The sequence below is a fragment of the Pygoscelis adeliae genome, unplaced genomic scaffold (genome assembly GCF_000699105.1).
Source record: "Pygoscelis adeliae isolate BGI_AS28 unplaced genomic scaffold, ASM69910v1 Scaffold55, whole genome shotgun sequence".
NCBI lineage: Eukaryota > Metazoa > Chordata > Aves > Sphenisciformes > Spheniscidae > Pygoscelis > Pygoscelis adeliae.
In genome coordinates this window covers 1,485,724-1,499,913 of record NW_008824804.1, presented here as the reverse complement: position 1 = coordinate 1,499,913, position 14,190 = coordinate 1,485,724, and the positions used below count along the sequence as shown (strand labels likewise).

The window sequence follows — 14,190 nt, the reverse complement described above, 5'->3', positions numbered from 1 at the left end:
TTTGGGTATTTTGGGGTGACTTCAACGTGCATGCCCAAAGCAGAGCGAGAAATGGTCTCAGCTCCGGTGCGAAGTTTCCTTCCTTTCCTCCCTTTGCTCCCACCCGTTCGCACAGGCTCTCCCCCGTCTACAGGCACGCACGTAGTACCACAGTCTTGTTCCTTTTCAAGAAAGAGCATTTGCAAAAGGGCTACGCCAGATAAAGTTCTAACTGCGTATATCCTCTGCGGACAAAAAAAAGCTGTAAGGAAGCACAGCTGATCTGAAGATTTACAGCAAATCTAAGAGCTATTCCCCCTGAACCTCTGCACGTGCCCTGCTCGAAGCAAGACCATTTATAGTACAAACTGATCTTTGCAGGCAAACGAGGCAGTTAAGGCCTTTCTGGTTTGACATACCTCACTCCCAAAAACTTGGGCTGTTCTCCAGGGGCTGAAGTTTCCGTCTCCATCTTCAAGCTGTCAATATGAGCAATGGAGATCACGGTAGCAGCAACGTACCAGGGCAGACCCATAAAGGAGCATATGATCATCAGAATGGCCACCCAGAACAAATCCAGATGATATCCAGCACCTTTCTGCGAAGGGAGACAGACAACCTTCAGCTTAATTATTCTAAATACCTACGGAACGGCCAGGGCTCTGGCCCGGGCGCAGAGGCACACCAAACAAGCAGCGTTTCCTTCTACAGCATCTTTTGGCCAACAGAAATCGTCGTAAGAAATAGCAGAGTAGGACACATTGCTCCTTACAGGATGAATTACCTGTCTCCGCAGGGAAGACTGCTAAGTGTTACAGTTCTGGCAAGCTCTGAAAACAACAGCATACAGTAAGCACAGGAGAGCAGCACACGTGCAAGCAGTCTGGCACAAGACCAAGCACCTTGTGTACACTACATAGTGCTTGGAAGTTGAGTTGGTACAAGCCAAGCCCTGCGACCAGTCAAATAGCTCTTTACAGAGGTACTTGACACAGCAGACTGCGAGTTAAAGAAAATCAGAGAGCACCACCTTCACCAAAACATATTTGGCGAGACACACATCGTATCTTGTAAACAGTATAAGCAAGCTCTCCATATGTATCTCTCTATTTTTTTAATATACACACACACGTCTGTATCTTGGTTATAACGGGTTTACAGCGTTCTGAAGGAGCTCTGCATTGCCTCTTAAAAAACAAAAATGAAACCCCATTATGAAGTGCTATTATTAGAATGATATATTCCCATTTTTTTTAATGAAGTAACACAGTGACAAGAAATCCAATGCCCAGCACCATCCCACCCCCCCGCTGCCTCCTCGCAGCACGTGCAAAAACACGACGGCCCGTTTTCACAGCACGAGACAGTTACGGCAGCAAGAGAGTTTGGAGAGGGTGAGCGGACGGAAGATTGTCTGCAAAGCAGGAGAGCGGCTTGCGACGCTGTGAGCTGTTTGTCATACGGCTCTGCTACGAGCGCACAGGACTTCTTCTGATGTGGTGGGAGGCCAAGATCGGTACCTTTGTGTGCCAAGTCATCTCACGTCTGTGTTAAGTGACAGGTTGGATGTGCACAGAGCTTTAAACACCCAAACCACCCTTTAAAACCAGCCCAAAGCCTAATTTTAGTTTTAAGCAGCTGTTGTAAAATAACTCTCAGAGTAATGACTTGATGAAGTCTACCTGAAAGCAATCGTACAGAAATATGGTGCCTGCCTAAAGGTCACATTTGCCATTTGCTGTCTCAGAGCGAGATCTGAACTCCTACGTTTAGCATAGGAAGCAACTGCGAGGTCTCACAGTCGGGCCTTCACAACTGGTCTGAGCCCTGCTGATCGTGCCTGGTGCTGGAGGCATCCTCCTCAACACCCAACCCTAGGCTCTCTTGGGGAAAGCGACAAGAACAGCTGATGGGCTCACACCCTATCGAAAGGAGAAAGCTGCCCTCGCTCTTTACTCCTTTTTAAAGACCTCCGATCTTCTATTTTTTAAATCCCTTAATGAACTAACACAGGAAATCAGCCAGTCACAAGTGCCAAGAGAAGAAGTGAAGAAACAAAAGAGCCACCAAAGAGAGGGATCTTCAGAAAAACACTAGACAAATCCCTAAGGTTTGCTATTTTAAAGAAGGTTAACCTTTTTTTAATCCTGTTCAATTTGATTTTATTGGAAAGAACAAATGATCCAGACCTACTTGGTGACCCAGGAGGGAAAGCAACCCAAGCTTGTCTTGAATAGTCCTCATTGTTTTCCTCACGCGTGCGCTGCTTACCCTGGCTGGCCGACAGCACCGGGACGGGCACTCAGTGACACCCTGCCAACACTTCAGCAAGGCACTAGCAGAAAATAACCTGTCCATCTTTGGCCAACAGCAGGTTGTGTGTACGGAGGTGTTTTTTGGTGCAGAGTAGCAGGATTGGACTCGAGAACCCCCAATTAAACAAAAGCATGTGCTCACAACCATAACAAAGGAAGCAGGAAATAAATTTTTTATATTAAACGGTACTTTGCCGGAGTGTTTATACTTTGTTACTAAACAAGTACACCCAGTGCTGATAGCATAACCACGTTCAGTGCCCGTAAGCTGAAGAGATGAGGGGCCTCTTCTTCATGAGGGAAGAACAGTGAACACGTTCCTTCCGGTGATTAAGAAAATGATATGTCTGCTTAGTTAGGCGCAGGAGACAGACCTAAAACTGAGACCATGTCAATGATTAGCCTCCCCCCGAGGAAGATGTGGGCACAGTATTGAGTATATCTGCCCAGATCCAGATGGCAAAAAGCGATATTCTGAGGTTGTTTTTTTTTTTTTTTTAAACCATCCCTGTAGGACCATCAGCCAGCACTCAGCACTGCGCAAAACAAACCTTTCCCATTCCCTGTTACTCTGACTTTCTCCTCCAGGTCAGGCTCAGGACAGTCTTAAATCACACGTCGGTTGTCTAATGTCCACAGCGACCGTATGAACTGAAACATCCTCCTCTTTTTCAAGTAAAAGCTCCATTCACGTTTCCCACAGCCCTCTATATAACTGATAACGCAGGTATCTAAATAACGACCCAGCATTACCCGTGTTTTGAGGGAGTCTTTGCTCTCACGGGTAAGACCACTTGAAACGTGTCCCGTTAACAGGAAGGGAGAGTAATCTTTTACAGGAATTTAATATTTTTCAATAGAACTGACCGTGCAGGGAAAGCAAAAACCCTACAGGCATGAAAAACTGCATAGCGCTGGTCTGGAAAGTTTATTTTAAAAACATTACTACATTCTAGATATAAAGCTCTTCTTTCAATAACATCTAACCGTGGCTATGCCCTTGGTATGCCCCAAATCTCTTCAGCTTATTGCTTGTATTTTACAGCACTATACAGCCAACACAGCTGTCGTACTTGGGCCCTCTCTGGCCATACCCATCACAGGTAGGGTTCTGCGATCGCCCCGGCACCCCAAAACTTCCTTCGGAACGGCTGACAGCCACACCGACGTGCCATGCCCGCTCAGGGGTGGCTGTGACACAAAGAGACCTTGTTCTGCCGATGGCTGGGACCATCTGCCAGCGACCATCTTACATGACAAACACAGTAATAGGGGCTTGTCAGATCCAGAGAACTTTGCCCGTTGTGATAAGGTGCGAGAGATTTTTGGCTTGGATGCAATAACGCAGTGCTGTGCAAATTAAAATTAGGTCCCGGCTCAGGTTAAAGCAGAGCTCCTGAGAGAGGAGCTCACAGCCTCTCCCCACCGCAAGCCTGAGCTCCCAAAAATGGGCACTCTCTGCAGATCTGTGCATGACCTGGTAGACCCACTCTGGCCACCCTCGTTTTCCTTTCCATGCTGATGCATCAGATTCATAAAGTATCCCCTTATAGCCTATGACAGAAGTGAAGGAAGAAAGCCGACCACAATCACAAAGCAACTTTCTCTCCTTAAAACAGCAGCAGATGATAGGGAATAGGCCTGTGTCTTTGAGGGAGGAAACTGGTAGGAGGAAAATTAGATGTTAAGACTAAATTTGATGCTAGAGGAGAGGTTTGAGTTAGCCGGACTTGAGTCTGGGACTAGTTTCTCTAGAAAACTAGAGTCTGTGAAGTGAATGGCCATTTGGAAGCACCAGCACGACCAAAACCCAGCCGTTTTGCACACCAGCTGTAAGGCAGCGAGCGATCAGACCCTTCTGCTGGCCCCAATCATCTTCCTGAATGCCTTGTTGAATAAAATGCCAGACAGAACGTCTGCCAAGCATCCTCACTGGAAAGCATCCTATCCTTCCTAGATGTTCCTTAACATCAGACCTGGGGACTTGTTTTGAGGCAATGAACAGTTTTGGTAGTATGTACAACCACGTTTGCCAGGTGTAGTGGACAGCATGCGTTTCCCCTACACAAGCAAACATTGGGAATGATGGACATCAGTTTCTTACTGCGTTTAATTTAACGATTTCTTATCTCCTGCTGGAAAAGCAGAGCACGCCAGATGGACACGTGAAGCGGACAAGCATGTAACTTTATGTTTGTGGATAGACACGCACCCTCTTTCCTTTTCTAATTCTTCAAATGGCGGAGTCTTGCAGAATTACCAAGGCAAACGACACCTCTGGCGTCAGGGCTAGTAGATTCTGAAACGCACTTCATCCAGCCCTCTACTAAGGTGGACAGCACTACTACCACGAATAGAATTGCAGGGGCAGCAAGGTTATGAAGGCAGCTAGATGTTGTTTGCATCAGTATTCTTTACAAGACAAGCTTTGACTAGCCTGTACTTGGAAGTTTCCTTTGCCATTCTCCCGTGTTTACAGCTGGAGAGTGAAGCTCTTGCAAGGAAAGATCAAATTATTGTAAAGATTTTAAGAAACTTTTTGGTTTTACGTTGACATGAAAAGGGGCTTTCAACAAAAGTTCTGCCCCTCAAAGGAGGGCTGCTCTGATTTCTTCTGGCTGCAGCCACATCTTTGCCAGATGAGCAGAGGGTAGGATGTGACGGGTGTAAGTCCTTTCCTTCCCCTAGAAGGGAAGGGGTAGCTGGCTGGTTTTGTGAAATCCGACTACTCCTGGCATGGGACCTGTTTGTGAAGGAAAAGGGAGGAGCAATCCCAAAGCTTCGCATGTGGAAATGCTCCAGGCCACACGATGGTGAAGCCAATCAAAATTACCAAGTGCTTACTGAACGAGACATTGCGAGTTGGCCCTGCACAGGGTTCTTGCTTTAGGAGGAAGGCAAATGCTGTTTGCGCAACGCTCAAGATTTTCAACTGAATCAGCGGTTTTCCTGGCAAAAACTACGTTAGTCAACAAAATAAACATTGTTGTTAAACACTAGCAATGACGTTTCTGAGGTGGCACGTACGCTTAACGCTGCCACGGGCCCTCCTCCATCTCTAGCACAGAAAAAGCACCGGGCAGCTCTCTGCACCCACCTTGAGCTTGTGCTCCTTCCTGTTGACGATGACGGCTGTGATTTGCTGGTCCATGAAGATGAGGATAGTCACCAGTAGTGCAGGGATGGCTGCTGCCAGGTACACCCACCACGGGTTCCCTCCAAAAGGTGGGATAAACCAACCCCTCTCGGGACTGGTTGGCTTTTAAGGGCAAGGAAAGGAAAGCTTGCATTAGAGCCGCAGTATAGGAGTGACGACATCCTAAATACACTTGTACTTCCAGCAGTGGGGCTACAGGGAGACACCTGAGGTTTGCGACAATTATATCCTCCCCATGAACAGCAACAAAAGGTTCAAAGTATGGAGGCAGGATTTAGGGGGTAAATCAGCCAACCAAAATGATGCTAAGAAAAAGGATGCCATCTGAGTAAAACGGTCCTTTCCAGACAGCTGACTGCTCTCCTGTTCTGAGGGCAAGTCATTTTATACAGGGCAGATGGGTGGAAAAGGGAACCTCTTCCAAAGGCCACCAAACAAGCTGACAATGACATACCTTGAATTCACTTGGCACAATTAGTTTTGGTGTGTCCACACCTACCAGGGCATCTATTCCACAGAAAATCAAAATGGACAAGATAATGGCAAAGTCACTGATGAGCTTCCGGGCCTGAAACAGAAGTTGATACCATAACAGTAGTTAGCACTAAGAAACACCATTTCACCCATGCTTTAGTTTCTCTGTGATACTCCAGGCTTGCGTTTGGTGGCAATACGAGCTCATCATTTCTTCTTTCGTAGAAACAAAGGTGCGCATTGTCATGCCTGGTGCCATTTGCCTAAATGCGCCTTGGTACTTTACTGCGCTGTCTGAAAGCCAAACAATTAAGCCTAAATGGAAGTATGAAAACAAGCCTAAGGAAAAAGAAAACTGCTTTTGTAAGAAACTCCCACATGAATTCTTCAAGGCAGTCTCACTGATGTTATGTTCGACAGCAGCCAACAACCACTGGCATGGAGACCTAGTTCCTCTGCAGCAGTGTCTGAAGAGACTTTTACAGGATCAGCTTCCAATATTAACAGATATTGACCATGTACAAATAAACCTAAAAAAAAGTGACTTTTTTAGACATATAAAATATTGTCTCCTTCTGTTTGCCTTCTGATCTCTGATTCTTTAGGGTCCACATATTCACATTTTTATATGCAGGGCTGGAGACTGCTTTTTTGACACAAGTCGAGCTTCTCGTGTTATCACAGGATTCCTAAGGTACGTGGCTTTAACAAAATAATACTGTGTTATCCCCAGACTCCATTCTTTTAATGAGTGATTTTGCAATGCAGATTAAAAAAAAAATGGGAAAGGGAAGAAATGGTATTTTACACCAGACAATGGAAACAGTCACAAACTTCCCTTTAGAAGATGGGAAGACCCAAACTTCCACGACAGATGAGATGTTCTGTACGACTGGCAGAGACTACATTGTTTTCTGTTCAAGTAATAAATCAACGTAAACAGAGCGGAAAACAAACCAGGCTTCTCAGCTAAATCCTCAACATACCCTAAGAGCGCAACTCTACTGAAGTCATCGGAATACGACAACTTAAAGCCGCCACTGGTCAGACCCCGAAATTTAACTGGGCAGGACCCACTGTGCTTGTCTGTAACCATGTGATCTTTTCAGAGCTGTCGTTCCTTCCAGGTTTCCTGGGTTCACATGCTTACAGATGAATTGAGCTGCATTCCAGCTCGGATGGAATTTGTTTCCTTTTGATTAAAAATAATAGAGGTTCAATTGTAACACAGCACAACAGTAAACATCCATGCAGGATAAATCCTCGTGCGTCAGAACGCCAAAAAAAGGAGGGGGCGGGGGCAGGTCTCAGAGAGAAACATGGCTTTGGTACACACGGAAACCGCCAGCTCGCACACGTGTCGTGGTAACTTTAGCTGGGGAGGCAAAACAAGCAGATGCACCTGAGAGGTGCATATAAGCTGGCTGTAAGTCTGAGCAAAGCCTTGTTTAAATCAATGCAGAGGATTTTCAGGTCATCCTTGTTTTGCATCTGATCCTCAGAGAAGAAAGGGAATTTCTGCTTTAGGTCCCTACCGTAACAGGTAGACCAGACGTGGACTGTAGTGGAGTTCAACATTTTTGCATTGATTTCTGATTATTTCAAACGCTACGTGGTAACACCAAAGATGCGTCTCCCTTCTCCTGTTCTACATGGACAGCTCGCTTACCTGCTTTTACTCAGTGACAAAGCAAAGGGCTTCTTTTGTCCTTCCCAAATACTCCCTCTGGCTATAAGCAGGAAGACTTCTGACATAACGATTAATGGCCCCTTTTGGTCATTTGGTCTCCGTAGAATGGCCACGCACCCTACCCCAGAGTCAGAACATCACATTAAGCTGTGTACCTGACACTGAAAATGGCCGGCTGAAACTATATATGCCTGAAGGACTCTTCTGATTTCTTAAGGCTGATGAACTACATCATTGTGTATCTCAGCTTGGAAATGTTGTCGTCAGTACCTTGAAAATCACTGCCACATCCCCACGACAGATTATGGCTCATTTTGGCTCTTCTGCTGCCTTACCCGTACCTTCCAGAAACACTGAGAGAGTGAAAACAAAGCAATCCCAGACATACCTGGGTTAACCAGTACCACGTTTCTCAACCAATGCAACCTGGCTTCCCTGCAAAGCATTTCTCCCCGTGTGTGTGACAGCTATACCAAAAGGAAGGCTGATCTTTGCACTCTGAAAGAGTAAAGAAACAGACTGCTAGGGTGAAAGGAGATACTTACAGTGGTTGGAAAATAGCGGCTGGTCTTGAACTTCTTCAGGGCCATGGAGCAGGTGTAAGTGCCAAAAAAGAGGATGAAAGACATGAGGGTGATGTCAGGGACGTAGCTGCAGTTGTTGCCCACAAGTTGTCCTCCGTATTTCAAGCACTCCTTCGTTGTCAGAGATGACCAGTCAATGGTGGTGTTGTACTGCAGAACAAAGGAGAACATTTCCATAAAGCCGTGCTCATGCAAACACTGCTCGTGCCAGGACAGGAACGGGGACAGAGCATCAGGAAAAATACTGGGAGGAAAAGGCAGGCACGGAGCGGAGGCTAAAAATTCCTGTGCTTGTGCGCAGACAGAATGGATTTTAACCCGGACAGAGGATGATATTACCTGGGAACTGAGGACAGGCTGGGCCTCGGAAAGAAGACTGAGATCTTTTGACCTCTGCTCCGCATTTTCTCCAGTGGAAGGGCAATGTTGGAAACCTCATGCAGAAGCTGGAGTGGCCTGAGACCACCTCTACATCCACTCCCCACTGCTCGGTTCACTGCAAGCAACACCAAACCCAAACCTGCTTCTTTCGGATCAAGACCAGCACTGTTTCCACAGCAGAACATCTCCCTCCTTGCCCTTTCTAGAAACAAGGTTTGAGCTCGCCTAATGCCCACTGGCGTCAGGAGGCTTCTGCACACACAGCCCCGCGCCACACTGCAGTTACCGGGTGTCCTTCTGGCGTGCTCTGAGCACCTCCACCACGCAGTGCCAACTGCCCCGGGCTAAAGGATGGTGTGCTACGCTGGTGAAGGCTGAGTAACCACGCACAGGACACAGCCCTGCTACTGAACGAGCCCATCGGGTCTTGCGGTGCTCACAGAGTTCAGCTCTGGGATCCTCCCGTGTATCTTGTAAAAGCCATCCGTTTATCAGTGCCCGCAGAATGCCGGACATGCAAAGAACAAGCCGGCACATACTGTAAATATTCAATGTTAATTGTGCTCCTCCACACAGCTGGAGTTACCAAAATCCCCTCTGTTTTACAGACAAGCAGTCAGAAGGATGCCGAGGTTCAGCTTCCCTCTCTGCTATACCCCTGCAGAGCGCTCCGGCCCCAGCGCACCCCAGCCTGCCTTCCCCGGGGCACTGAAGCAGCGCAGTGGCAGAGCAGGACTCTGCCGAGCTGGGAAAACCTGCCCGTAGCTGCGGAGATGTCCTAGAGCACCAGCTCACCCGCTGGGGCTGAACGCAACACCCCCAAATACAATGGTTTCCCTTGACTTCAGCAAGAGCTGAGGGTCTCTTCCCCACAGCCTTGCCAAATAAGAACCTGCATTTGAATTTCCTTTAATTCCTTCCGTTCTCATTTGAATACCTCGTTACTAGTGACGACTGACTGCGACGGCCAAACAGGGAGGCACTATTTGGATTTCAACTCTCACTGTGGAACCCAGAGCCGCACAGGACGTGTTAGATGATCATCTGTTTCCTAATGCTTGTGGCGAAGCAGAGCCCGAGGAAAGGGCTTTTCCCCTCCCTGCCCTGCATAATTCATAATCACGTCAGTGCGGGGACGAGGACAGAACAAATCCAAATGCACGAGAGGCCAAGAACATAAACGTGCATATAGCAGCGAGCTCGCGAGGCTATTCCAGGTGTGCACAGCGAGCACTGCCTGAGGGGAGAGTGAGAATGCAGAGAGTATATGCTAACACCAAGAAAAATTGTATTCTCAGGTACCTACAAAATTCTGTCAGTCTGGGGAGTTTTAGAATCACATTGTCTCTGCTCCTCCTTTTCTGCATGAAAACCCCAATGAAGGAAACCATAGTCCTGGGAACCATGACATCAGAGAGAAAGGATGTTTTAAAATAACTCAAAATTAATAAATCCATAGAGAGGAAAGAGTATTTTACTCCAAATAGTTAAGTTATAGAGAACTTATCACAAACGTGGGCACAGACTAATTCAGATCAACAAGCAATTTACCAGAAAAAGGATGTTCTTTAGGCAAAAGTGCAAGGCACAAAATATCCTTTTGTTTATAAGTGACATTTTCAAGTAGGAGGACACCCCCCCCCCATTATATTAGAAATCTTGAGAATACGTAAGGTACTCGCTGCAGGCAAAAGGTTCATGGCCTCATGTTGCATCTGTTAGTATCTTGTTCATGTGTGTACATTGAAAAATACATCACATATGTCTCCAAACTGGATGCTTATAAAGTTGTGGTCTGAAGCTGCATGTAATAAACTGCAGCTTCCTCAGCAAATGTTGTGAATCCCAAGAGCTTAACTGAGGCATGATTTTGCTGACACTGATGGGGGTTTCGGGGAAAAAAATGCAACAACAAAATCCCCAGCTCTGTGTTGTTGTTTGACAAGGTGTTGCCACATTTGCGCTCTCAGCACCGTCTCTCTCCGCGGCATCAACAGCAGCACTTTGTCCCTCATCAGGAGGATTTCTGCAGATCTGCCCCGACTGCTGACTTCGGGATGGCAACAGAGGGGAGGGTGAACGTGGCTTTCAAAGCAGGGAGATAAACTAAACCCCAAATATTTGGGGGCGTATTTCACATTTTGCGATTTTACATCTACAGAAATAAGCACCGGAGCGCGTTCAATAGGTACGATTACCACTTGGGGTATCAGAGAGCAGAAAGAAGAGGGCATCTCTCTTCTTTGGGAGACGCCCCGATGTGATCTTGCTTCGTCCCCCTGCCAACTGCCTGGCAGGTTTTGTACCGGGGATGCTCTTCCCATACCCAAAATCCTTGTCATGTGTCCCCAGACATTTGTTTTGCTTTGAAACTCTGAGGCATCCAAAAAGGGGCCTGGAAACACAGCTAAGCTCTGCGCCCTGGGCTGGCTCCCGTGGTGGGGACCAGGGCTAAGGCAGAGCATCCTATGGGGTGAGAGCATGGGCCCCGGGCTCTTTCCAAAAATGAGGCAGAGAGACAGACTGACGGGCGTCCCCTCCGGCCCCACCGCGTTGCAGGCAGGGTACTGCAAAGCAGGGTTTTGGGGGAGGAGGGCTGAGACGCCGAGATGACTGTTCCAGGAAAGGACAGCCTGCAAACGCCAACTCGTTGGGTTGTTTTCATGTCTCCAGGCCTCGGTTCAGTTCTTCGCCTTCCTCTTAGGCATGCCTCCCTTCTCCCGAGACTGACACTCAAATGCTAAACCCACAAAAAACCTGAGAAGAGTTGTTCTTGCTAACTGCACAGAAGTGGCAACGCACACTCTTCTCCTGACGGGTGGACGTAGGTGTCCTGACGGCTGGCGCTGTATCGGAGCTGGGGGCTGCTCATCACTTCCCCAAGCGTTATTTTCTGTGGCGGGCAGCTGAACAAGGAGGCCCTCAATTCCAGCCCTTCCAGAGGTAGCCAACTCAGACGCTCAGGGACCGCTGCCAGCTGACAGAGGTGGGGCAGTGAAGGAGGCAAGGGGCAGTGAAGGGCACACGAGGTGCAGCCTAGCCATCGGGAGACCTCGCTTCTATTTCTTCACCCTGCGACCGACCCCCTCGGGGACCTTGGCCAACGCTCTTGCCTTCAGGTTCGCGTCTCGCGCTCCTAGTGCCTGCTGACAGCGTGCCCAGCTCAGAAACCATTCCCTTTCTGCTGGGCCACTTGATGCCACCCAAGAGTGGCCACCACATGGAAAGAAACACCGACAGGTAGGATCGGTATTCTTCAGCAGAAAGCTGTTACCCTGTGTCACAACTTATTTCCCCTGCATCAAACACAAATGTACCCGACCCCATCAATCTCCATTTCTTTCTCCTCATCATCCAAAGCTCACCACCGGCGTGAAATGTGGAAAAGCCAGGGCTAGCTACAGAAAAATCAAAGAACGGGATGGAAACAGGACCTTCCAAAGGCAGGGCTGGCCACAACACCCCTACCGTTACAGCCCTGGACACAAGGATCTGACTCATCCCCTGGGAGAACCATTTGCATCCTGCCAACACACACCGATCAGACCGCAAGAAAGTGGCCGCTATTAGCAAGTAATTAATATTACCAAATTGTGCGCACAGTATTCCGTATGCAGTACCACAAGAAATCCTTGGAGGACCAAGTGAGCATGCCGAAAGGAGCAGTGTCACATTTTCACAGTGTCACGGGCAACGGGGGAGTGTCAGCGTGAGGGTTTTCTTCACACGATCAATTCCTCATCTATTGGCACAGCCCCGTTCAAAGACCAGATAATGCCCGCCCTCGCAAAGGGCACTTACCCTCTCAGCAGAGGAATAGAACAGCTCATCGATTGACGGCACCGTCGTCCCGTTAAACAACGAGCTATTAACTGCAAGAGAGGACAGAAAAAGGAATACCGTGAGCTAGGAAGGAAAGCAAATTTCAACTGTTAAATCATTCGTTAACTCCATCAAACTGTTTGCAATCTCTTTGCTCAAGTAAAGTGAGTCAAAAGTATTGTTTCAGAGTGACCCAAAAGCATCAATCATCAATCACTTAAAAAACGGAAAGAAAAGGCTAAGTGAAACATAATTCAAACCTAACTGGGTTTTTTTTGGAGTTCATTGTAAAAAAAAAAAAAAAAAACCCAAGAAAACCAGACAGACAATATAATATTTCATGGTTTTGCATTATTTTTCTAACAATTTCTGGATTAAAATAAATATCCACAGAACACTCCTAATTATTAATTTAAAATCAATGCACAACCCCAAAGACATCCAGAAAAGCAAAATGCATTTCAGAATCCAGCACAAACACATTTTTTTGAGTTAAAAAAAAAAAGATAGAGTAATTGAAATCAACAGGATGGAGATAATTTCTTTGAAAAAAGGGGCAGTGTTCACTGTGACAATGATACATGTCTTCCTTTTGTTTTCATGGGATTAGATATCATTTATTTGAAATTTCATTTAGAAATGCAATCCTTCCTGAAAATAGGCTCGTCAACTATGTCCTCATGTTTTATTTAGGTTTCACATGTACTTTTATGTCTGATAAGAATGTTTATGTTGTATTAAAATATTGCAAAGCTCACATTTGTTTAGCTGGAGGAAGAGTAAGTGCATTTGTCTTTTACACTACTGAAATCATACTAGGGTCTAAATAAGTACTAGGACATCTTTATACGTAGGCAATCCTTCCTGGGCCTTTGACAAGTAAGATCTCGTGACTCTTGGCCGAGACATGGATTTTGCTGTGCCTCGAAGCATTATTGCAGATTTTGCTGCCAGCATCTTCCTCACGATGGCAGGGACCTCTCTGGAAAGGCCAGGTACGGAAACGCCCGCGCATCCCGAGCGGGCAGCCCGCTCCGTCACCCCGAGGGCAACGCCTGAGCGCGGAAACTGCGCCGCGCTGCAAGCCACGCTGCGAGGACGGAGCTGAGCCTGTAAAACAATGCAATCCTTTTCTCGAGAGGTCAAGTTGGAGAAGAGACAGCAAATGTCTCTCAGAGTGCTTTATGTTCTTTTCCTAGCATCTCCAATCACGTCCAAACTTGGTAGGCTTGACGGATGAGGTAAAAGGCCTTTCGGACGGAGCAGCTTGTCCCCTCCGAGCAGAAACATGCAAGGCGGCTGGTTCAACAAGGGTCTTCGCACTGTCACGTCAGTACCCAAAAACTGCACGGAGCAGAGAGCAGCAAACTGCAATCTTCTAGACCTGCGAGTCCGCTCCGCTGCGGCTGTCGAGCCCCCTCGGTGTCAAGCACACCGCCCTAACGCTTTGCTTTTGGCTAAACAGATGCTACACGGATGCTATTGCTCCTGAAAGTGGATGGAGCGTGGGTCTGGCTGCTGGTTTTGCCTTTTAACTTCTTGACCCACATTATGAAATGGTGCGTGTTAGCTCAGAGACACAGACCGGAGGCGCAAGGATCAAAGGGAAGTCCCCGCGGGACACACTAACTAATTATCACCAGAGCACGCACAAATCCTGCCGGTGATTTCAAAGGCGTTATTTTAAGGTCCTGCGGAAAGCGTGGTGGGGCTGGCGAGACGCTGCTCCCCGGCTTTCTGAGGCCCCTGCAAGTGGGAGCGTGGGCAGAGCCCAGCGCAGAAACCGAG

The 14,190-nt window shown here is 47.5% G+C and overlaps 1 protein-coding gene across 1 annotated transcript in view; it reads right to left on the bottom strand.

The window, feature by feature from the left end:
- SLC4A4 (solute carrier family 4 (sodium bicarbonate cotransporter), member 4) overlaps positions 1–14,190 on the bottom strand; it is a 205,913-nt gene that overhangs the window by 19,039 nt on the left and 172,684 nt on the right. The window contains exons 15-19 of the mRNA XM_009324028.1: positions 12,382–12,452; positions 8,161–8,349; positions 5,906–6,019; positions 5,392–5,553; positions 399–577 (exon numbers count right to left, since the gene is read on the bottom strand). Coding sequence (XP_009322303.1) covers positions 399–577; positions 5,392–5,553; positions 5,906–6,019; positions 8,161–8,349; positions 12,382–12,452 — 715 coding nt within the window. The remainder of the gene's footprint in view (positions 1–398; positions 578–5,391; positions 5,554–5,905; positions 6,020–8,160; positions 8,350–12,381; positions 12,453–14,190) is intronic.